Raw genomic sequence first — 25,248 nt, 5'->3', positions numbered from 1 at the left:
TTCTCAAGATAGTGCTAAAACAGTTTGTTTAGTCCAATTAAGCCCATGGAAAGCAGACAAATAAAATGGTGGCAACTCCCAGCAGCTCAGGAGTGAGAGCAGGCAGCAAGGAGGGCACTAAGCCATGGGCTGAGCATCCTGAGCAGCTGGGACCCCACTGCTGCATGGGCTCATGTCACTGCTCGCCTGGCAAATTCCATCAGCAGCATCCCTGGGCCAGATTTGGGCAATTTCATGGAGCTTAAGCAAGCCTGGCTGGTACAAAGGATGCTGCCAAAACCCGTACCTCCAGACCAATACAGGGAAACACACTGCCAAACATCCTTTGGGTCCAAAGGAGCTCCACGGCAAATGATGATTTTCACAGTGCCATGGCTGGTATGGCTATTTGTAAGCAAGTAAGAGTGACAGATTCTGTGTCCCATGGCTCATAATTGTATTAAATACACACGGGACCTTGAGGAGAATAGATGTAAATTGTCACAGCTGTGATATTTCAATTAGCAGAAAATATTCATTAAAAAATCTGAATAACTAAAGTTAATAGGGAATGTAACTCCACCTTCCTATGAACAGAAGGGTATCTGGCAATTTTAACTATGTGCTCACATAATTTAGAGGTTTTTGCTTGTTTGCTTCTAACACAATCCCCCTTCATTCAGTCTCCAGGCTGGAGGCACAGAGAGGTAGAATTTTAATTCTTCTGGCCATTTATATACATGTGGCATTTCTTGACCTTTAAGGATTTGATTTTGAAACCTATTTAACTTTTTGACGTAGGTGTTTTTGTGGGTTTTGTTGGGGAATGCCAAAAATTTTCTGCATGTAAGGAAAAAAATCAGTAAGAGTAACTGTGTGAGTGTTCTTCTGTTTGTACCCAGAGGGCCCTCCCTCTGTGTCCGCAACACCAGTTTCTTAGTAGCACAAGCTTCTTATTCAGCTTTGTTTTGACAAAGAATGATAAACCACTGTTTTGCTTTGCCCTTCCCCCACCATTTACTAATTAGTTTTATTTAGTTTGCTATTCCATACTCCTTGAAGGGGAAAAAAACTGCTTATTTTAAAATAATAATTATTTAAAACCGCTTTAAGTTGTTGACTATGTAGGTTCTTATGAAGAATTTAAAATAGAACATAATTATAAATCACTGTGAAAATGAGCTCGTCCTGCACAGGCAAGGACATTTAATTGTGTCCTTGTATGACTGGAATCACTGTAAACAACTAATATTCCTATTTGCAGGGACAGAAATAACAAGCTCATTCAGCTGTACAGAAAGGAAGACATAAAAGGAAACCAAAGGCTAAACCAGAATAAGCCACTGGAAAGTTTTATGTCAACAAAACTGGATTTAAATTAAGTAACATCAATTCAGTATTTTGACTGTAAATGAATCAGAACATTAAAACATGTTTTAAAGGGAGCATTTGTGATGAAACATCTATGACTAGTTCCTTCACCAAAGGAAAATGAAAGTTCCTGCTTATTTCTGTGCAGGATCAAAGCCCAACTGCAAAGTTACTTCTCTGGCTTTGGGACTTACTTTTTGAAAATGAGAAGAGCAGCAGAGCTGCAAGGAAAACACTGAATAAATAACTTACCAATTGCACACAAAGGAAAACACTACCCTGATGACATAATTAAGAAGTTCCATCCTACCATTTATGCATGAAGGAGTAAAATTTAAATTACACAGACAATTTCCAGTCTTATGTTTTCTAATTTTCTGAGTGCTTGATTTTGCAACTTAAATCTCTTTTATGATTGTTGTTTTTGACATTGATTTGCAGAAATGTGAGTAGATTTTAATGTTTTTTACTTTGCCTTACTCAATGGCAAAATTTAGAAAAACCCACAAAACAAAACCAAAACCCCCAAGCTCAAACCAAAGATATGCATTTCTAAGCTATTTGAAATAATGGGAGATGAGTCAATAATCACCTTGCTTTAAAATGAAGAGAAACACAGCAGAGCAATTTTCCAGTGACAGGAAATAAGGAAATAAACTACACATTCAACAAGCCCAAGATGCTCTTTCCAAATACAAACACAATTCATTTACACAGTAATTTTACAATGGTGATAACAAAATTGTGGGCAGACAGTGGAGAACCAAATAGATACACAACCCACAGCAAGGATCAGCCAAATTAAAGGGAAATTCTTCCACTGTCAAATTTTGAGTAATTAGTACTTCCATTAGAGGCACAGTTCCAGCTTTAAGCAATTCTAAGTAATTAGTGTTCCTTTATTTTGCCTGGAAGCCCTGACTTCAGCATTCTCTTAGGACATGCATTCTGCTAGCCAGAGCCACACAATGCAGATTAACTCAACGAGAAGGCGATTAGTGCAGGCAGATGAAGATGTAATTTGTCATTCTGTACACTGCTACTTCCAGCCTGGGATGCAATTTTTATTAACACAGCAGACTGATTCAAACAGAGGCAAAGACAAGATTTTGTCCTATCTGTGCCCATGTGATTGCCTAAGATACAAGCAACGCTGAGATTTGAAAACTGTACATGAAAAAAAGGGAATAAAGTGCCAGATGACATCTTCCCACACAGCTCCAACCAGCTCCAGGAATTCAGTAACTTACTGCACACTTAATAATTTAAGATAAATAATTTAAAATGCACGATGGAGGAGATTTTTCTAGACTTACTCATCACATAATGTAAATCCAAGGATGAAAATGCCAGGCTGAGCAGGAAGCAGAGGCTGGTGTGGTGGATAGCACATGGACAAGGCAAGATTTGCTTGCCAGAGCCACTACAGCATTGGCAGTTTGTGGGATAAGCTCTCTGGGTCCTCACAATCTTGTCTTTTAAACAGGTCTAGCAATACAGATCTCCCAAAAATGAGTGTTCTTGCATTTCCTGGCTGTTGTGAGGATGACTTGCTTGCCAAAACAAACGGCTGAAGATTCTTGAAGAAAAGGTGCAAAGTAAAAAAATGAAATGTAATTAAAGTGTCCTTTTCTATTTGCACTAGTATTAGACAACTCTTAGAATATTTCACATTGAGCTCTGATATGCAAGACACAGCACCACCAAGCAGCAGTTTGACAAATCTTTTACCCAATTTCAAGACCCCTCTGACTATTGGACAGTACCTACAGCAAAAGGCACGTGGCAGGAAGAACCATGCTTTGCTTTCTCTGCCAAACACAACCACAGCAAACACTACCTTCAACTGTAGCTTCTGAATTTTCCATAACTGCAAGAAGCAGAGCCCCAGGACCATGACCTTCTCCCAGCAATCAGTGGGACTGAAGGGAAAGCTGGAACTGCAGCTGAGGAAGAGGAGAGCAGAGCATGACCTACTCCCAGGGGCCATTACTGTGCTGGTGAAAGGCTCCAACTTTTTTTTGCAAATAGTACTGTTCACATGGCCTCCAGATTGACAGGCCTTGTGTGCTTTTAATATTAATTTGATATAAAATGAAACATGACATTCTTGATCTACAAAGCTTCTCTTCTTACAGATTTGTCAGCATTTATACATGATCAGAACTAAGGTCCAAGAAAGGCAAATCTTGCCAAATATGTCAAAATCATAAAATGCTCCCAATATTTTTGCCCAGATCTTACCTTCATCATCTTTTTTTACAATTCTCTTCCAAAGTGCAGTTGCAATGTGCTCGTGCTTTTAAGCTAGGAGGTATATTGAGTGCACAATGAGGACTCACATTTTTGTGTGACAGAGAAATCAAAAGTGGTGATGTTCAAATGTCTTGAAGGAGAACAAAAATTCTTCTCTGACATCTAACATGCAATGATAAACTCACAAAAAGACACTTTGAAAACTTCATTCCTGAAAAACTCCTATTTTTCCCTCATGGAAAGAAACAAATATCAGCTTCTGCTTGGAGTGATGGCAGCCTTTCCCAGCTGCATATTCTCACATGTAAAATATATGACCCCAATGATCTTTATGAGTTCACTAAATGTCAGGATCACTTCTTTTTATTACAGATCCTTTTCACCAGGTTTCTCACTGGAAGATCAGTGCTATACAGCTCAGAAAGGCTCTGGCTCTGTCTCCTCTGCAGCCCTCATCCAGCTGTGCCCTGAGGCACTGTCAGCAGCTCAATGAAGAACCTGGACATTGCTGCTCAATTCTGCCCATTCTTGTGCCAAACTCCATCCCAGTTATTCTTTTAGAGGAGGGCATGCTGGTTTCTAGTCTTTTTTTGCCTGAAAACATCCTCCTCAGTAAGTCAGAAAGCATAAGTTATTAGTCATTACTAATACATTTCATACTTTCAAAGATTTGTACTAAGCCATGACGATGAAAGCTGTCAAATCCACTCAAATGCTTCTTATTGGAAAATCAGGCCTGCAGATCCTCCACAGATCCTCCCCTCCTTCACCCACCCAAATTAAAGCTGTAATTCCCAAAGACAGCCACTCTTACACCACCACACTTTTCATACAGTTGTTATTAATAAAGTATGAACAATGTTTGCAGAAACATTAAAGAATCAGGTCAAGAACTCTGTCTGAATACCAGTGTTATTAAATAAGCCAATCATCCAACTTTGAGTAATTAATGTCCTTGGTTTTTACTTGAAAGCCTCACTTTCAGCACATTCATAACAGCCAAACGTCCCATGCCAAAAGGAATGAGCATGAATTAACTCTTTTGGATGCCAGTTGCAAGAGGAAGAGGAAAATGCAACATTGGCAGGCTGGATACAGCACAGCACTTCTGATTGTAGGCTAATTTTAGCTACAATGTGATGATTTCACCACATATAGTCAAGGATTTGATCTGTTCCCATCAGTGCGTTATCTGAGTAACTAAACTATTGCCCTAATGCATTTGAAAACTTTAAAATATAAAAAGAAAACCAACAAAGCTGATGGTATCTCCAGATCACCGTGTGAAGTACTAATAAGCAACTGTGTTATACAACCTGTGTTCAACAGACTGAAAATGATCCTTCCCAAATCCAAGTGACATCCTTCTGAAGCTGAAAGTGAGAAATTACAGCTGGCTGAGCACACGCTCCACTGTACAATCATTTTAAAAGCTGCCATTGTAAAAGACCCTCCAGGCCTTATGTTGGTTCCTTTGCTCTTTGTATTAAGAGCTGCAATGTTCCTCATACTTAACAGTAATTAGAGGGGGAGATGTAGAAAAACTAATGAGAGGGAGAGAGGTTTATTCTTCTAAAGAGCTGCAATAAGATTAATAGCAAGACTATGGACTATATACGTTATTTTTATTTCATCGCCTCAAAACACGATAAATATTTTCAATTGCAAAAAATTACGAGGATAAAATTTAGTATTATCTTTACAAATTCTTTACAGCCTCAGTGTGTGACATCCTCTCCTTCCCTCACCAGACAACAATTATGACACAGAAATACTCTCAGGACAGCAGTTGTAGAACTTGTCTGATGCGCTCGCACTTCCCCAGCAGGTTTGGGTCTTCTCCATCAGAACCATCAAATTCCTTCATAAAAGCTTCAGCTTTCTGCACAGTTTTGTCTCGTGCATTGCCCTGAAGCCCTTGCAGATAATCCAGTAAAATGGTGAAATACTTGTCTGGAACCTTGGAAGAAAAAAAGAAAAGGAAGGAAAAACAGGTTTATTATCTCCCCCCTCAATACGTATTCACAATCACATCACAGCATCACCTGAAAGACAATCAGGAGAATGGCACAGGCTTTGGTGTTTGCCAAAGTCCAACTTCAAGTGGAAATCCAAGTGGAAATATTTCCTGCCAAGGTTCAAGCTGCCAGGAGGGATGGATGGACTCTGGTGAGAGGACTGTCATGTGCTCAGATGGGCAAAGCATCTGAGAGGAAATGCTCAGCAGATGTGGAAACGCTGATCAGCAAATGCAAACACTGCCTGACAGGGAGCCCAAGGCTCTGAGGGTTGGTGGAAGAAAAAACAAAACACATTAGCCAAACCCTCCTTTTGGAAACACAGATGTAAATCTCACTAAATTCAGTGAGAATTGCATGCATATGTCTGAGGAAAGAATTTTGCTGGAATTCCCCTCACTCAAAAATTGTTTGCTAAGATGAGATACCACCCACCACTGCACACTTTGACAGAATGCTTATACAAAGGACTAGAATTTAATTTGAAAAACAAACTCAAATTCAGACATATGGAAATAATTTTTAAATCATGCTGACTAAAACTGATAGGCTCTACCAACATGTCTAACATTAAAAGCACTTTAGTCATCTACAGTTGCATTATCCACATTTCACTCCCTTTCTAATTAACTAGTCAGAGATTAAGTTTTAGCTTATCTGTTACAACACACAATTTAAATGATCATTATATTAATCTTGACAATAATTTAGCAAGGACTTTGGAAGGATTTATTCAGTACTTCATACTGAGTAAGTACTTTCAAAAGGAATATGTGAACGGACCTACGCTGATCTCAACTTCATGTTGTGTATCTGTGGAGCAGGTTTCAGCCAATAACAGGATATTTTTTGCTGTGAATCATGAGATGTTAAAATGATCTCACCCTGCAAATATGTTTCTCCATGTTTAACTTTACACATATAACTTGACGTGAGTTAAGTTAAACACATACGTAAGTATTTAAAGGATTCGAGAGTAATTATTCGAGGGCGGTTTCGATTCTGCAAAGTATCAACATTTCAGAGAAGACAGAGCTTCAACAGACACTTAATTTACAACTTATTCCTCCATGGACATTTGGCAGCCGAACTTTGATCACTAAAACTTCTATCACTCCAAAAGAAGAGGAAGAAAAAATATTCCAACACTGCCTTCATCAATCAGGGGTATTACAAAGTAATAAATCAAAACTTCAGTCTGCGTTCAGCCTTGTAACTTGTACACTATGGAAAGCCTTCTAATTCTTCACACAAACACTCTTGCATTAAAGAAACAATGCAGTTACAAAAGAAATATTAATTTTACAATGACTAATACTGAAATGGATGATATATGAAGCGTTGCTATACTATACAAATCAAACACAATGAAAAATATCTACATTTTTGAAAGTTTTCACTCACAATAAGCTGGCATGAATAACAGATGAACCCATTTAGACACAAACAATTCCAGTGTGACAGTGTTCCTTTAATGTAGATATTCAGTGCTGAGCTTTTAAAGTCAGCAACATTTCCACATTTCAAACCTTGGCCAAATTATCTCTGTAATTTACAACTCTTGTTCTCAGAGCTCATGGCACAGACATACCTGTGGAAGTACAGTTATTATTATATCATTTAAGCAAACTGCTTGAGGGGGCAATTGAAAGCCTGCTCTAAATTTAGAAATCCTAAGTGTGCAGACTTAACATGAGGCTGCCTGAAGCCTAGAAAACATTTAGCATTTGGCCCTAAGGGTGTCCTAGTGTTCAAAAAGTCTGACTTTTTTCCTTTAACATAACACAGCTCTGAGGTTTATTTCATCAGGAGCTCACAACACAGCAGCCCACGGGCAAGGTAAGATCATATTTCCTCCTGACTTACACAGACAGCAGAGCCATAGCAAGGACTGGAACACACAAAGAAAGTTAATGAAATCCAAATTTTAATTCTTCAAATACAGTAGTACAAAAGCAGTAATTTCAGGGGTCTTGGTGAGGTTTTCCAAGGAGGAACACAATCCTTCTTCCAAGGTCAGTTCAAGGCTGGTTTGAAATTGGAGATCAAGATCTCCCAGCATGGCTCTGGAAGTCAAAGCCAGGCTTATGGGATTTTGTTATTATTCTTTTGTTAAAATGTTTTGACCTTTTTCTTGTTTCTTTTTCTCTCTCACACACCAATCATTCCTCTGTCCTAACTTCCTAATATACACTGGAGCTGATTAATATGGAAATAATCCCAAGTGAAATAATTCCTGTCTTTGGGAAAAGCAGGGAAACACTAGGAAAGAGTACCAGGAAAAGAACAGTTATCACTTTTAAATTACCCTCTGCAACTCTGTATTTTCAGACCCGGAGACCTGCAGGCACCCACATATTTTGCAAAGCAAACACAGACACCAGCAGAGAGAAGCTCAGCTCATTGCTGCCAGGCTGCATTTTGGGTCACCTCCCAAGGAAACTTCAGCCACCCCACCACCCCTGAAGTCTAGAGGCTGAAGACTGATCTAGTAACTTCCTAAAAATGCTGTGCCAGATGATAAAGACCAACACATAACCTAGTGTTTATTTAATCCTGGGTGCTGGAGAAGTATACACGCCATAGGTACACAGGCCTGGCTTGGAAGCTGTCAGCCAGCCACCAGATGGATTTTAAAGGAGCTTAAAACACCATTTATCTAGCAAATTTTAAAACCTCAACTTATTTCTTACAGAAAGAGGCCTATCAGTACAGGAAACTCAATTCTGGCCTTTGTATGGCTCTTCAGTAGGCATCCAAGTGACACCATGAGATCAAAGATGTGGCTTAGGAAGGAAAGAAACTTCTGTCTCCTTTTGTACTTTAGTCATGCTTGGATTACCAACAGATTTCATTCTGTAATGGACAGGAAGTTGAATTTGGGTATAAAAAAATATTCAAAAGAAGCTGGGTGTGCCCTCCCTATGGTCCTGATGAAGAAAGAGACTTCATCATATGCTTAATTATAAGCACTTGAGCAGTTCTACTAACATCACTAAATCTGGATGCAGATGTTAATCATTCTCTGAAGCGCATATTCAATGCTCCTCTGATTATTAAACTACAAAATATGTGAATTTAAATAAATCAGAGCACTTCCAGCAGAATTCTAAGAAAAAGGAAGTTTCATTTCAGTGTTGAGAAATAAGGAGTTAAACTGTATTTTGATACATAAAACAAATGGTACTTACAGTTCATTGTGTCCCAGCATATTTCAATACAAAACCAAAGTAAACAGGTAAAAAAAGTAAAAACATCCTTCTGCCTGCCAAACAATTTCTAGGTAGCTTTGAAGAGCATACACTGATTTTGAAAGGTTGATAAAGACTTTAAAGAGAGAAACTTAAAAAACAGAAGATAGAGCAAACAACCCAGAACCAAAAATCAAATTTGTATTCTGCAACCCATCTTTTTTAAAGTATTTACACCATGTGAACATTTTTGCCTTCATGAAACTCTGTTGTTAATTGTCTGGCGGTCTAAAAAGGTAACACCCAATGTCAGGTGATTGGCTTTAGAGCTGCTGACTAATTTGGGTCAGGATGATTGGTATGAGTAAATGTTCAAGTGCACACAAAAAAATCAGCAAAACTTAACTGAATGTCAACAAAATGAACCAATAAGTGAGGCACTGTGCAAATGGGCAGAGGTTTGTTCTATTGCACAACAAAATGAATGACCTGACACCCTCATTTGATACCACAATGGTCAGATACTTATTGGAAATTCAATTTATGTTGTGTTTTAAGTTATGAAATGAACGGATTTCAGTATGGATTCAAGTCTGGCTTCTGGTTATACTTTATGCTTTTCACAATAAACATCAGGTTTCACTTATATTTAAATGAGAGAGCTATTTTAACATCTTGGCAATATGGTTGTACATCTTCCATGGAGCCCAGAGATATCTGAAACAATATGAGAGCTGTGGTTTGCAGTATTGGGTTCCACATTAGGAAATTCAAACTAAGGATATGACTCAAATTCTCAGCAAACCCCTGATTTAAATAAATCATGAATCTGCTCTCTTTATGCTTGCTATATATCAAGTATAAAAATGTAGCATGCACAGGGCAATGATCACCAACAAAATAAAAAGATCGACGAGCAATTAAAATGCTTCAGCATCTTGGTTAAAAACAAAGTAATTTCTAAGTTACTAAAAAATTATGGGACAAGTACTAGGAAGTTTTGGTTAAAAAAGAATAGCTATAACTAATGTAAAAGACTGTATCATATTTTTTCTGAGAAAAAGCAGAACCAATACAAACCTTCTCTTTATCATACATATGCAGGAGAAGCCACGTCTGTCTTGTCTTCTGAAACTTCCATTTTTCTGGGTTTTTAGACCAGCTGTAGAAAATTAGGGGGAAAAAATTACTTAAATGGAATACTGTGATATCAAAACATTCTGTATTTAGAAAATATTCCCTACAAGGCTTCCAAGTGACTTTGTATGCATGACATGGAGTGTTATGGCACTGTGGGACACTGACACTGGCACACATTTTGTACAGGGCCACCTGGCCTCTCTGCAAAAAATTATAGGAGATATTAAAGCCAAGAAGGTTAGAAATTTTCTTCAGAAAGGACTGATTCCTTGAAGTTAAATATCAAATCTCACCCCCCAGCTTTGGCCAGTCCTTTATGACAGGTCATTGCCCTCATTTGACCAGGACAATGGAGCACCCCAAATCCTTACCCCTGCTGCAGGGCAAACTGAGAATCTGGGGATCTGCAGAGGGCAAGAATCAAGCTTGGGTTTCAGAAAGTTGCTGTTTCACAATTAACTGAAATTTATATGAAATTAAGCAGCTTCTGAAGGACTGGAAGGAGGGACTTGTGCTACAATGGTCACCTCAGCAATGGCTGCTGCCCATCACAGATGGCTGCTCTAAACAGACAAAATTCATCCTTCAGCAGAAAATGTTTTAAGGTTTGGGCTTGTCTAAATTCATGACTTAAATATTTATATTTATAGGCTAGAAAAATGGGGGTTTATGTCTCTCTCTCTCTCACATGAAGAATACTCAATCCTGTTAAAAGTGAGAGGCTGAACAAATGATTAACATCTGCAAATGTTTGTTGGCTGTTTGGCAAACACATTTTCAATATACAAAATTTTAGCTGGGTTAAAATAGCACATTCATGTGCATCTTGAACGTGTTTTTAAAGCTGGTATATTTTGGTTTAGATAAAGACATTTATTTATATTAAAAAATTAGCAAATCAGTAAATCTGTCTATAAAATGAAGACTACTTTTTAAAATAATGTGCCTGAAAATTAATATTGTGACATGTACAAAATCTGACAGTAAATTAAAGTATCATTTGAAAAGAAAGAAAAAAATATAAGGAGAAAACCGAGAGAAACTTTCACATTTATTTGATTTTTCTCTAAAGAAAAGTAGGTCTCCCGAGGGTAGCATGCAAGATGCCATTAATGTTCCAGCTTGTTTTACAGAGCAATAGAGAGCACAGAAATCAGTTGAAAAGCCAGCTGGGTATGAGAATTAGTATTGTTTAAACACTGTCAAGTCTAATAAAGCAAAAGAGTCCTCATCTTTGGTGAATGCTGCACCAGCAAATACATTGTTCAGTCAATTCAATGAAAGAGAAAAAAAATGAGACCACAAATTTGTATAGAAAGGTTTCATGGAAGCCTCTGAAGAAAACCTAAAGAAAGAAATTATTGTCTTGATGTTCAAATTCAGAATAAAGAAAAAGAATCACAGCTCATTAGGATTATCATCAGGTAAAAATATTAAAATACCTTATAACCAAAATATAAGGTAAACATCAGACAATTAACAGTAAATCAGGAAGGACAGACAAAACCAATAACCACAATATATCATCCTTTATGTGCTTGAGCTAAATTCTACAGATGAGCTGGTTTAGAGGCTTCTTTTGGAAAAATAATATAGTAACCAAATAAGTAGGCAGAAGCTTTCAAAACATATATTGCACAAAAGCAGGAGGCCAAAAAGCTGACAAGTTATAGAATTAAATGAAAAACCATTATTATGGTGAAACCATCCCTTCTCCCATCACCCACAGCCCAGAACCCAAAGTACTCTTCAAACAAAATCACAGAACCCTCGGTGTCTTTGCAGCAAGGTGCCCAGCTGGACAACAAATGACACCACCTGAAGTGTGAAGAGCCAACAGAGAATGAAGTAAAAATGGCTTTTCTTGTGGGGCCAGTTTGTGGGGCCAAAAGCAACCTGCTCATTTGTACCCTGTGCCCACTGATTCTGTTTGCCAGGCAAACACAGCAGCTCCTAACAGAGAAACTGAGACTTCTGCAGGAAGTCCTTCAAAACAAACAAAACAAAGCAATGATGGTGCTTTTTTAGCCTGTTCTTTTATGAGGCTCATCCTCAAGAAGAAGAAGGTAAGCTTAGCATTCTTTTCTATGTAAATAAAGCCTGGAAACAGTTCACATTACAGTCTTTGCAAAGTGACAAGAACAAGCTGAGTGACAGATCTGTGACTGCATCCCAGGAAAACAGTTCCTCTGCTAATGAAAACCTTTAACATATGTTTGTATTTCTCTAAACTAGTTCTATGTATTTCAACATTTGTGATGATACCCATTGGTTGGACACACCACAGAGTACTCTGAATCTTCTACTCTGCTAATGTTATGTTTCTATCACAGTATCACCTGAGTACTGTTGGCACTGAAGCTTAAAAAATACAGCCTGATTCACTTAATCTCCTATAAAACTATAGGATGTTAAAATATCTTTATTACCTAGTTTATAAACAACTGAGACCAACAAATGAGTGCACTATAAGGTTAATTGCTCTTATTAACCTATTACCAAAACCATATGCTCTCTTCTACAAGTTAAGGAGAGTTGTTGTACTCCTGCATCCAAGATGCCATATGGACTTTAACTCCTGTGAATTCTCTTGCAGAAACAAACAAAAGTTTTAGCTTGTCTTCCTGAAAGTTTCTGCTCTATATAAACCACAATAATTCATATAAACAACAAATACTTTAACTTAATCAACTGTAGAAAGTACATTTTGTGTCCATTATAGCACCTCACAAGGCATTTCTTTGTTTTGTGATCTGTCCTATTAGAATTAAACACTACATTATTAAAACAAGAAAAAACAGTATTTTCCTTAATAGCTATAGGTGTATTCCTATTTTCAGAAAATACTCTGAAGTTTTTAACTGGTACTCCCTCCATGGTTGAATCAACAATGCTTGTTTCTTCCCTTTCAGGAAAATGGTCCTTCTCTTGACCCAAATTCCTATCAAACTGTGGGCAAAACACTCCTGACAATGGGTGCACAATCTTTAGTGCAGATAACATGACAGCTGCTCCCCCAACAGTTATTAAAATAAAACTTTTCCACTGATTGCTATGATTATGGCAGCTTTTTCCTACTCCTGTGACAGCTTTAAAATCTGTGGAAAAGAATCACTCCATGACGAAGTGAGAGGAGTTCCTTCTGTTATCAGGATGACATCATGAGTACATTTTTAGAAATGCTCAACTTCTAAACTAGAAAACTTCAACCCTTACAGCACAAGAGAGATTTCATTTTGCTGTTTACATGCAGATAAGCTTCCTTGACATACTACAGCAGGAAAAAAGGCTTTTCCTTTGAGTGATCAAATATACAGAGCAAAACCAACCACATTACAGTTAAACCCCTTTTTTTATAGACAATTGCAACCTCTTTCACAGTTTGAATTCATTTGGTAGCTTCTGGAATGATCTGTGTCAGGATCTAGTACAAACTACGGAGCTGGTTGAAAAATATACATTTGTAAAACATGTATTATTCCAGTGTGCCTCGGGCTAATTTTCAATATATTGTACAAACACTAATTGCCTTCTTTACACTGCTAATGTTTGAATCTTTCTCATGAGCTCCAGCTCATTGAAAAAGCACATTGGTTGACTTTAGTTAAAGAGAACTTAAATGTTTGTGCGAATGATCTTCCTAAATGGCTTTGAAATTGAATAGACAGAGGAAATGAATCAAATAAATCAAGCAGCTTAGGAAATTTTACATTTGGGCTTTTGTTTTTTAGCAGGAGAGTCTCATGTAGAAAAGCAGCCCAAGATTCTCACTGGTCTATCTCATAAATGACTTTTAGTGTGTCTACAGTCATCTCCCATAAATCTACTCCCAAAACATGGGAATTCAGGCAGTGGAAGGAGGCAAACAGAAGGCGACTGGAGTGTGCAGGGCAGAGCTCTCGCTGGGGTGTCTTGGGAGAAGGAGATGGGGAAGGGAAAGCAGGCAAATTGGTTCCAGAAACACAGTATGAAAAAACCATTATTGTTACAAATTGGATTCAGGAAGTCAACACAATGCATCTGCTGAGACTACTGGCCAAGACAAAACTCTACAGAGCTGTCACAACCAGCAAATAATCACTGAGTGCAGAAAAGCTCAGGGCTGAGAATCAACCATTTTACTGATTCCACTTGAAAAAATTATTGGGTGGGAGACAAGTCTCCAGAAACCAGAAAGACAGACAGGGATGTGACTGCTGACACCTTCCAGAGCACACGAGAGCACTGCTGTGTGCCAGATGCAAGGACATCTCACCTACATCCACTGCTCCAGATGAGTGCTCCTGGCAGTGCAGCCCACCCTGGATACACCTTTCAGCCTCAGTATCTATCCAAGGAAAAGCAGATTGCCACCAAATTTGGATTTCTCCAGCATACAGCCCAGGTTTAGCATCAGGGAATTAACTTGAAAGTTTTCTCCAGCCCTGAGGAGCAGCTCAGAGCACAGGCTCCTGGAGCTCTCCTGTGATTTATCCCATGTCTGACATTCCCAAGCTTCCCCCAGAGGAGGGACAGAGCCACGGGTCTGACCCACTGCACCAAAGTCAGAGCTCCACAGAAAAGATCTATGGAAAACATTAAAAGCATCAACACTCAACAACACTACAAAGAAATGGTCACATTCTTCCCCTGGGTACCTTTCTGTTTTGATACACAGTTATTCACCACTCTGCAACCTGTCCTTAAGGATCACCTGTGTCCTTCCACCCCAAGGGAGGCTGAACAGGAGTTATGGCACACAATTAAGGCTTGCAGGAATCAAGTCAGACCCTTTATTCCCTAAACTCTCTGCACCATTCCTGAGCTCACCACCCTACCCATAAAATGTGGATAACAGGTGTTTCCTCAATAAAGAACAACCATACTCCAAAAAATTCCCTTCAAGATATTTAAAGCCTTGCTGAAACCCCTGGCACTCAAGGGATGTGCTGGAATATTTCACAGTGCAATGCACACAATTGCAGCCTCTTTAAAACCCCATGCACTGGGGTTTAAGACAACTCACTGCCCTTATAAGGCCTGAATTTGGAAACTCTGAATGCTGTTATCAGGGCAGTCCAGAGGTGAGCCCAATGCACATATGGCCAACAGGTGAGCAGGGAATGCTGCACCTCAAAGAGGCTCCCTGGAACCCCTGGAAGCAGCACAGAGGGAGCAAAAATTTGGCATAAGCTCACTCTTGTGGGAGAAGAGCCATTTTATGGATGGAGGTTTTATATGGATATATAAAAAATATATGGATGTGGATGGAAGTTTAACATATGCCCTTATAGAGCATATAGTGAAGTAGGAATAATAATTTTTTCTCCAGTTACAACACGTACAATTATTTAAAGGGAAATGTAAAAGCGTTTATTTTTATTGGGGGTATTCAGAGTTTCTTCTATTTCTCTCAGGGGTATTTAGAATGGATTTACTTTTACAAAGATGTTTTTTGAATGTCTGGTGTTCCACACAAAACTGCATGCCTAGAAAGCTGCCTCATGGAGAACTTCATTGCTCAATCCAATGTAAGAAGAAATCTCAGTTCAAGAGTGTGTGATGCTGATTGTCCTCATTTGGAAAGAACAGCCAAAATTTAAATTCTAGATAGATTTTCTGAGACTGGACTGGAATGGCTGTAGTTAAAATCCTGGAAGCACAGACCTGTGGTAAGACCCAATATTAGGCATAAGAGACAACTATAGCCTTTAACTGCGTTTTTCTCATGTTATGGATTAATCTGTTTATGTCCCAACTCCAACCCCTAGAGAAAGTTAATATATTTATGCTGATATTCTCAAATCCAGTTTGGAATCTAACTAAATTATGACTCAGATAAAGGTTTTTCTTATTTTCCTGGAAGAAAGAAAAGACACTAATGGAGCTCGTTTGCCAAAAGAAAACTTTCTAAAATTGTCAACAGATTTTAGAATCAGTGCCACATTTTTGGTTGAAAATCCTGGCACCATTTTTCAATCTGTGGTTTAAAAACATTTTTTAATATATTCTTCCATCTGGTTTAGACACAGTATAATGACTATAGACTTGTGAAAAGGGAAGGGGAGGAAGCTCTTTTTAAATTTAGGAATCACACATGCAGGAAAAAATAAATGTGCTTTCAAGTGTCCCATTTTTGTCCTGATGTCCAGTATTAGGACAGATTGCATCTGATTATATCTGTGCAGCAAACAGGTCACAGGATTTTCTTAGAAAGTATTTATAAAGTGAAAGGAAGGGGCCTTTGTGCCATAAAGGCAAGTTTGATTAGATCTACATAAAATATTTATCAGAGCTAATCTTTTATTGCATGTACTTTTATCACTTGCCATTATTTGTAAGGTTTTATATTTTGTTTGCATCCTGCAGCTTCAGCCAAGCTCGAAATCCTCTTCCTCCGCCACCACAGGCTCTGTTCAAACGCAACATGAGACGTTCCCTTGAAGAGCTTCAAGTATAAACAGATGAGACAGATGATTGGTGGGAAGAAAAGTCGACCCAGAAAATTGTAACAATGCCTCAAAACCATGCAGCAGGTCGTGAGGAGAGCTCCTGCCTCTTGCATCTGGTACAATACACTGAGGTGCCTCCCTGTGATTCAGCTTCTCACAGGCACCAACCCACCTGCAAATGCCAACAGCATTCAACCTTTGCAATTTCTTTAAAAATTATTTTCCTGATACAGTTATTTAGTTGCTGGTATCCACATTAGCCCACCTGCAGCAAAACTGCATTTTGATTTGAAAAAAAAGTATATATAGCAGTAATAATGTGCTGAGAACTTAGTGTTGTTTTCAGTAATAACAAAAAGGTCAGGCTTGAAAGCCCACAGCTACTATTACTGTATTTCTAACCTAAATGTGCTTTTTATTTTACATACATTTGTAAAAAGAACACAAAGCAGGAGTTGAATTATCACAGAAGAAAAAGAAAAAATAGAAGTTGAGCTCTTCACAGCCAATCTGTTCTGCTCCTGCAAGGAATATACAAGCAAGTGCTATCCCAAAGTCCCATCTCCTCTCCAGATGTCCATCTTTTCTTGCACTTAATTCTGGTCACACTGATTCCTGCACCAGAAATAAGGGAAAGGGAAAATGAAAACAACTGTTATGGCTCCCTCCCATGAAGAACATCCTGGGGGGTACGAGGAGATAAAGAGGGCCCCACACTCTGTATGAAAATCATGTAAGGAGCAGCTGCACGTAAAATCCTCTCCAAAGGTTGGCACAAGTCCATTTATATAAATGCTTTCTGAAGATCAGATGAGCGATATGCTACCAGACCCAGAAAAAACAAATATGGTCAATTCTCTTCTCCCTTACTGTTATACCAAAAAAATGTCCAATTGTGGTACAGAGCACTCCTGCAAAGGCACAGATTCAAGATGAGGAGCTCATTTTTGTTGCTTTTTAAATTTTAAATCAGCTTCTAAATCTTTAAATGTCCAAACAAACAAGAAAACAAAAAAGTACACCATCACAAAAGCACAACAACAAAACCCATTAAAAGAAACCCAAACTTTTTATTAATAAAACACAAGAAGTGTATGAAAGTGTCATGGTTTTCCATATAGCAATGCTAAAAATAATGCTGGAAGAGAAAAAACTTGATGTGAAACTTCATCTGTGAAAGCTTTTAAGGAGGGATGAAGAAATGGGCACTTGGAGGAGGATTTGGATACTGAAGCTGGCTGATTGGCTTTGCTCTGAACCATCCAGGACACCCAAGAACCCATTTAGTGCTGTTACACCGAGCTGAAGGTTTGTGTTCCTCTGTTCTGCACAGGCTGTTTCAGGAAGCCCTGAGGCTGCAAAGTGATGCTGGCACCCTGGGAAGGTGCCTCATCCAGCTGGGCCTCTGAGCAGCAGCACTGCTGAAAATGAGCTGCCCTTCTGTACCCAGATGTCTTCAATTTGTCAGGTTGGGTGTTTCTGTCTGGTTTTTCTCTTTGCAAAAGCCCCAGGGATTTCCACAGCCAAGGGATTTCTGCAGTTCCAAAGTCCAGAGCAGCATTTCACTGTAACAAGGAAAAGCAATGCTCTGGTTCTAAGGAGATGCCAAATGCTGACCTGCACCACATCTCAGAACCAGGCACATCTTTCCTTGCTGCCTCAGCATCCAGCAGATCTAGTCCCAGCTGGCCTCTCCTCCCTACAAGATTCAAATCCTCTTCCTGCACCTTTCCCAGTGGGGTTCCCCCAGGTTTTTGAGGAACAGGAGCTGCTTAAAGGGTGGACCATGGTCATGGTCACCTCTGAGGGGTGAAACCCAGCCCAGCCAGCAGTCTGGAGGATGGCCAGGCAGGAGAGGTGCCAGCAGCATCTGTGAACAGACACCACCAGTGTCCCCTCCTTGCCTGACAACCCTGACAAAGAGCTGGCCTCAAATCAATCCCATCCTTTGTGGCATACAGGGACTCCCTCATCCCTCATGCACCCTCCAGGAAAGGGGAAATTCCCCCCTCAAATGGAAGCTGAACCTTGAGCCTGTGCTGCAGGACTGGCCCTGTAACTCTTCTACAGAGTTGGCTTGTTCTGATGGCAGTGTCCTGTAGGTATAGAACTGTCAAACTGTCAAATACTGGATTGTCAAATTCCTACTGAGCCCCTTTACTGAAGTGGGTTCTCTCAGGACAGTATTGAAGAACTGCTATTTACCAATTTGGATACCAGCCCTTGATGCACTGTTGCAGAAATTACATTTGCAGGGGTTTTTTGTTCTTAATGAAATCCAAGCATTTTTATTGCTGGCTAGTTAGGCAAAGTTCATTTTTGCTACAGGAAAATGTAGCCCTCTTCAAAGAACCCATCCCACAAGTGGCTCTTACAGTGCATGTGAAAAGTACCACATTTGGAGTTATTCTGGACCAACAAGAATATATATAGAAACCTTAAAAAAAAATCAAAACAAAAAGACATGTCAGCCATCCTTGTCATTTTTTACATACCAGCCTGGACATCCCACAGCTGCACTCATCAGAGGTATGGCAGAGGTGGATGGAGTGCTGCAGACCCCATGGCATCTGAATCTCTCAGGTTGTAACCTGACAGAATGATTTACTCTTCTTTTTGCAGAAGAGCTCTACAAAGGGACAATATCAATATCAAGATCAACCTAGAATTGTTCAGCAGTTCACAGCCCACTCACATTTTTTTGATTTAGCTGAGATATTCAGCTATCTCTCACTGCATAATAAAATCTGCTGTCACACCAAGGTGTTTAGGGCAGTGTAAGATTGCCCCCTTCCAATACCCTGTGATATGTGCTGCACTACTAAGATTTCAAGTCATGTATGCTTAAAGAAATTGATCTGCCAATTACTGCTTCCTGCAGATGGCTCTCATTCCAATTCAATTTCATTCATATAAAAGTAATTACTGATACCTTTTTAGGCATCATCTTATTAATAAATGTGTGAAGGAGGAGACAAGTTTTATTAAGGAACTAGTTTTATTATTTCAAAAATACTTCTTGTTATTCTAACTCTGGTTAGGAAGCCCTGACAGCTCCCTGGAGCTAATTGATTAATAATCATTGCCAACTGCATTTTAAATTTTAATTCTGGCTTTGGCTGACTAGTCTAAATGATTCCCTAGAGCTACAAAACTCCTCACCACTACTATGAGTATTTGGGCACTGGATGAATAGTTTGAATGTGTTTGAGGAAGTGAGTAGCAGTGTTAATTCTCCCAGATCTGAATTTTATGACACAGAGAAAACATAAAAACTCCCTTCTGTGCTTCTGCCATGTCAAGAACCTACTCTGAATGGAGGAAGGTGGGTGAGCACAAAATGCCTTTTCTCAAAGCCAGAAGGAGGACTAAGGATGGGATGCCTGGGCTTGGAGCCAGGAGTGAGGCAGGGACTTTGGAGAGCCAGGGGAGAGCAGACTTCAGAAGCTGGGAGAAAAAGCTGTGCCTCACACTCCCTCAATGCAACCTCCCTGCAAATGAAATATTCCCAAAATAAAGTAAATAACCCCTGCCATCTGCTTTTAGTTAAAAAATATCAAGAGGTAGTTTGTTGTAATACTTGTATATGAAATGGATTATTTTAATTATTCTGGTTTTATCTGACCTGAACACTTCCAAATTCTCCCCAAAGACAAATGGAAAAGATCAAAGTGCTTGTGTGAGGTTTTAAGCACTTCAGTGAGGAGTGATGATGTCTCCTTACTGTCAGGATACAGTCCTGAAGCAGACTGGTCTGTTATTAAAGACTTCTGAATCTCCTTATATATCTCACAAGGTTTCTGAAAGTAATACCAGATGAAATAATATATTAAAGCTGCTTAATTATTCAATTAGATGCAATCTCTTTTGTATAATACTATGGAAAGATGAAAGCTGCATGTCAGTGATAAATATCTAATGGCTACATTTAATAAACTGTTAAGAAAATTCATTTATACTAAATTTTATTTTACTGGAAATTAGTTATTAAAAAAGGAGACATTATTTTTTCTTAACCAGGTTTGGAAATCAAGATGCTATTTTACAGGAAAGAGAATCAGACAAAGAAACCTTAACTATTTTTATCCAAGTATTCATGGATTTAATACATGTAATCTAATTTTCCCCATCTAAGGAAGCACTTTACAGTCCAGCAGTTAAGTACTGTTAATACAACTTATAATTGTGGCAACATATATGTGAAAAATTGCAGAAGTTTTAACCATCCTATTGATAAAATTATCAATAAATAAAGGCAAAGATGAGATGCCACTACAGAACAAAATCCATGCAACCTTCACTTTCAAAAGAAGGAACTGAGAAAAAACCCTGCAGGTCTGTTGGGAGCAGACATTGGTACAGGGCCAAAGAAAACAGAGCCTGTGCTCAGATGAGAAGAAAGTTAAGTCTACTTTCCCTCATCTCACTTCTCTGAAAGGAGACCTTTGAACAGTACAGGGACTCTGGTGAGTCACAAACTTCATCACTGTTTAATTTATCACCTGAAAAAATGGGGTAACATAACACTTTCTCAAAAGCTGTCATAATGAGAGGAATTAAATCAGTGTCAAAATACTTCTCATTTATTTATCAAAACACAGTTGTGATATGCTATCAGGAAAGGTATGATGGAAAAGCACATTATCATTTCTATGGTGGGGAGAAGATAGAGACAGTATGTTTAAAAAAAACATATCAAAATCTCTTTAAGGACGGGGCTGAGCAGTCAGGTATTTTTCAGTTGACGTAGTAAATGATAGATGTCAGATGAAAGGATTTGTAAATTCATGTTAATGATGTTATTAAATACACTATTTCCATATGAGAATATCTGAACAAAATGCCCAAGTAAATATTTTGACAGCTTTGTTTCACACTGAAAAAACGGCAGAAGTGCAAAGAGACAGAAGGTTCCAAAGTAAATCACTCTGCAGCTTTTACTGAAATATGCTTTGAGAGGTGTACTTGTGACCTTCCATAAAATTAATTCAAAGATTTAGAAACACAAATAATTTGATTTAGAGCCATAAAGCAGGATTAGAGTTCCCTATTCCATTTTTCTTCCTTTGTTAAATTTAGTGACCATTTATGGTTATGGAAATTAGTAAAGAAATCTCTTTCCTCTGCATAAACTAAATAGGACAATGAGCAGATTCTGAAAGATGGAAGAGCTACTGACTCCAACTGAGGAAAATTTACCATGGTCCTGAGCTTCCCTTTCCTTCTCCACTCAAGCCATACATTAGTGCTTATCAAAGGGGTAAGAAAGCTACTCCAAACCCATTCCCTATAGGAAGTACTTTATCCAGGATAATATTAATAGCTAAGCCAGAAAAGGTTTGGTTCAGGGAAGGTTGTGTTAGTCCAGCTGCTTTTCCAAAGCTCAGCTGAATGAGTTGCATCATAAGCATTTACTAATTTGGCTGGAAAATCACGCAATCATTGATGTTTCTAAAACTTATTTCTGAATGAGTTGAAAATACCACAGAAATACTTGCAACATCTCAGAACTTCCAGGTATAACTAAGCATAAAAGTCTTAGAACCTGACCTGTCAGAACCTCCCAAACAGCTATTTTGTTTCTAGGAACCAGAGCTGCTTATCCAACAAGCTGGATATGGCAAAATACATCAAAAATATTTTTAAGTACCTAGGATCTTCATAATTCAATCCACAGCTGTGGAGAGGACTTGCTAGAGATTATTAGAATGAAATTATTTTACACAGGAATTCTGTCCATCTGGAGCATTTCCAGGATAGTATTACAGATACCCAGAATATATTGCTAAGGTTTGTTTCCTTCCCAGAAATTCTTGTTAAAAATAGCTAAGATTGGCTCTGAGCCACTTAAAAGGGGTTTGTTGTTGTTGTTCTTTCTTATGGTTGCTGTTTTTAGACTCTTTAGTAAATGATATTATTTGTCAGCATTACCTTGAACTGACAAATTTATCTTCAGCAGCAACTCAAAAAGCCTCAGTGCCCATTCTGGCTTAGAAGTGTTGTCACTTATAAATCAGCAACATGCAGTGCCTCTCATCTGCAGAGAGCCAACAGCTTCTTAATTCAGGCTCATCTGAGTGCTAACCTGGTTATTCAGTTTCCAGAGCCAAGTATTCCTGCACAAGCACTGTCTTCTGTTCAGTGCCAGTGCAGGCATCTCTTCACCATCTGCATTGCAAAATTGGATTTGGATGGAAGACCTTTCTTTTGGTGAGCACTCTTCACACAGAGTCTGGCTCACTCACTCTGGAGAGCTGTATTATTTATAAGTGGAAAAAGACCAGAGATATAGATAAAGAACAGTAATCTGCATGATCTCACTAAATTAAGAGTAAAATATATTCATGTGCTCTTGCAAAGCAGTGAAATTGTTGTATTAGAACCATAAAAAGCAGCTAACCCAGCAAGAAGTTAATTACAGTTTAAAAGCAATTTCTGCACAATCTGACATCCTGTGGATGTCATGTGGGGGTTAGAAAAACACTGGCATGTCTCCAACACATATCTACATATCACTTGCCATCAAGACACAGAAAAGTGAATCCAGAAGTCAATGACTCTATCACAGGGAATGAAAATCATCGACTCAGGCTGCCACCAGACATCTTGATTAAACAGGCAGAAGCTGAATAGTGCTGTTACTGAGAGTGTAATGTGACAGTCACAGAATCCTATATGCACAGTTTGAATAATCAGAGGATAATGAGAACACTGATACCTGGAAATGGGTATCAAAAAGCCAACTCTGAAACAGGAGTGTATCTGACTTGCTGCAGCAAGGCTGAGAAGGATGAGAAACCCTGAAAATGTGTTACAGCTATAGTGGTATATTCTAAATGCTACTATATTCTAAATGCCAACACTGTCATTTGCACAGTAATAGTTTGAGGGGAGAAAAAAAAATCTTTTCTTGTTCAGAAAATTCAATGTGAAATCTCAACATTCTACGGCTCAAAGACGAATCCAATGCTGTTACCCACAAAGCAAAGCCAGAGTGAGAGTGAGCAGGGAGGAATCACAGACCCCCAGTCCCTTCTGCTGGAAGGCAGCTCCAGTAAAACTGCATTTGTTTCCAGGTGTCACATTCCAGAAGGATCGCAGGCACAGGAGTTCAAAGAAGAGCAACAGAGCACATCAGGGACTGGAAGGAGCAGTAGGAGAGGAAGGATCATGGATGTGCTGCTTCACTGGAGGGGCAGTGAGACTGAGAAACCCACTCAGCCACCAGCAGGATGTAAACATCAGGATGGGAGAAATTATTTACAAACTGTGGGGCAACACTATGGTTTAAAAAACCTTGCTTAATAACAGGTGCAACACAGCAGAACAATTTTTCTGCTTCATATACCCTACCAGCAAGCTTTGTCTTCTGCAGAAGGTAATGTGCTTGAGCATGATAACAGGATAGCTCTAAGCAGCACAAAATCTGTGGAGTGAATACACCCCCTCCACCTACCCCCACCAGAATAACTGCTGGCATACCCACACACTAAAAATAGGACAGGTGTGGGCATTGCAACAGAGAGCTTTGTAGAGCTTGTGAGTAACGTCAGGGCTGCTAGGGAACTGCAAACAAACTGAGGTGGCTTCATCAGATGAAGTTACACAAGGGAGTGTAGGATAATGACAGGGTAACTCACTCTCAGCAAGCTGAGACTCCTTTGCCACCAACAGAGACAGTGGCTGCCTTTAAAATGAAGAAGATCTCATTTTCTTAACATCAAATGGAAAACTTGCAGATTTACAGACACGCTGCTTTAGGTCGAGGAGAAGAATCTCATTTAGAGGCAGGTCAGGCCCTGGTAAAAATTAGAAGTCAAGCAATATAGAAACTTGGAGAAGTGCTAAAGCAAATTCACTGATCTCTAGAGTATTAGGAAAAGTTCAAGTCTTTGAAATCAGATAGCAGCAAGTGCCTGCCCAAGTTCATATAAAACAGAGCAACCCCAAATGCAAATTTATCCTGTATCTGACTCTGGATTCATGAGGCTTCTTGCAGAACTAATGAATATGACAAAATGACTAAAAGCATGTAGGAATAGATTAATTACATCCATAGTTAATGCTTGCCCCAGAACCTTTAAAAAATAACCCTGGGATTATTAAAGCAAAACTATTCCCCTTTACTATGCCCCTAATCTTTGAGGAATTGCTGCTCTTTCAAGACACCTTAAAGCCCCAATTGTAGAAGGAATTCAGGAACACTGCTGTGTCTAATTACAACACTTTCTCTTAAGTTCACACACTATTTTTATTACTAGCTAATTGAGATTCATTACTTGAGCAGTTCTCCAATATTTTATGAAATTCAAGATAACTGATGAGCTTAGATATATGCTGCACCTTGCAATCAGGAAGGAAACTCAATCTCAGTTTTGGAGAGCAGGGGAAGGAGAAATGCCATTAAATGCTAAAGTTAGTTGCTATTCAGCCCAAGGAGTCAGTCTCTGGAAGGAAGAAAAAAAGACCTGTGTATGTTTGGATGTTTAGTTTATCAGTTACTCTTCATATGTGAAAGCTTAAGCTGTTGATGGTGAAACATCAACACCAGGGCCAAGTTTGAAATGAATATCGATATAGACCAGCAGCAATGAAAATTATTTAAATTCAGAATCAAGTATCAAAAGCCATCACTGACCCTGGCTGAAAAAGTAACCTGTGAGAAGTAAAACAACTTTAAAGGATTATGAAACAACAAAGGAAACTAAATGTGACACAAACCCACTCAAGGTGCTTTAAAACTAGAAACTGTTTTCAACATTAATGAGCACGGTTGTGTTTGTGCAGAAGCTCCTCCAATGGAATCACCTGCCCCAGGAGAGGTTGGATGAATGGGTCTGTGATTTCCTGAAGGGCCACCAT

The 25,248-nt window shown here is 38.9% G+C and overlaps 1 protein-coding gene across 1 annotated transcript in view; it reads right to left on the bottom strand.

Annotated features, from left to right (window-relative positions):
- Positions 1-1,931: 1,931 nt before the first annotated feature.
- The window catches only part of C16H7orf50 (chromosome 16 C7orf50 homolog), a 123,527-nt gene continuing 100,210 nt past the window's right edge, over positions 1,932-25,248 (bottom strand). The window contains exons 4-5 of the mRNA XM_036392161.2: positions 9,896-9,977; positions 1,932-5,566 (exon numbers count right to left, since the gene is read on the bottom strand). Of these exons, the coding sequence (XP_036248054.2) occupies positions 5,384-5,566; positions 9,896-9,977 (265 nt within the window). The 3' untranslated portion in view covers positions 1,932-5,383. The remainder of the gene's footprint in view (positions 5,567-9,895; positions 9,978-25,248) is intronic.

This window comes from Molothrus ater, chromosome 16 (genome assembly GCF_012460135.2).
Source record: "Molothrus ater isolate BHLD 08-10-18 breed brown headed cowbird chromosome 16, BPBGC_Mater_1.1, whole genome shotgun sequence".
Classification (NCBI taxonomy): domain Eukaryota; kingdom Metazoa; phylum Chordata; class Aves; order Passeriformes; family Icteridae; genus Molothrus; species Molothrus ater.
Note: the sequence above shows the minus strand (reverse complement) of the source record. Positions and strands in the feature narration are given on the sequence as shown.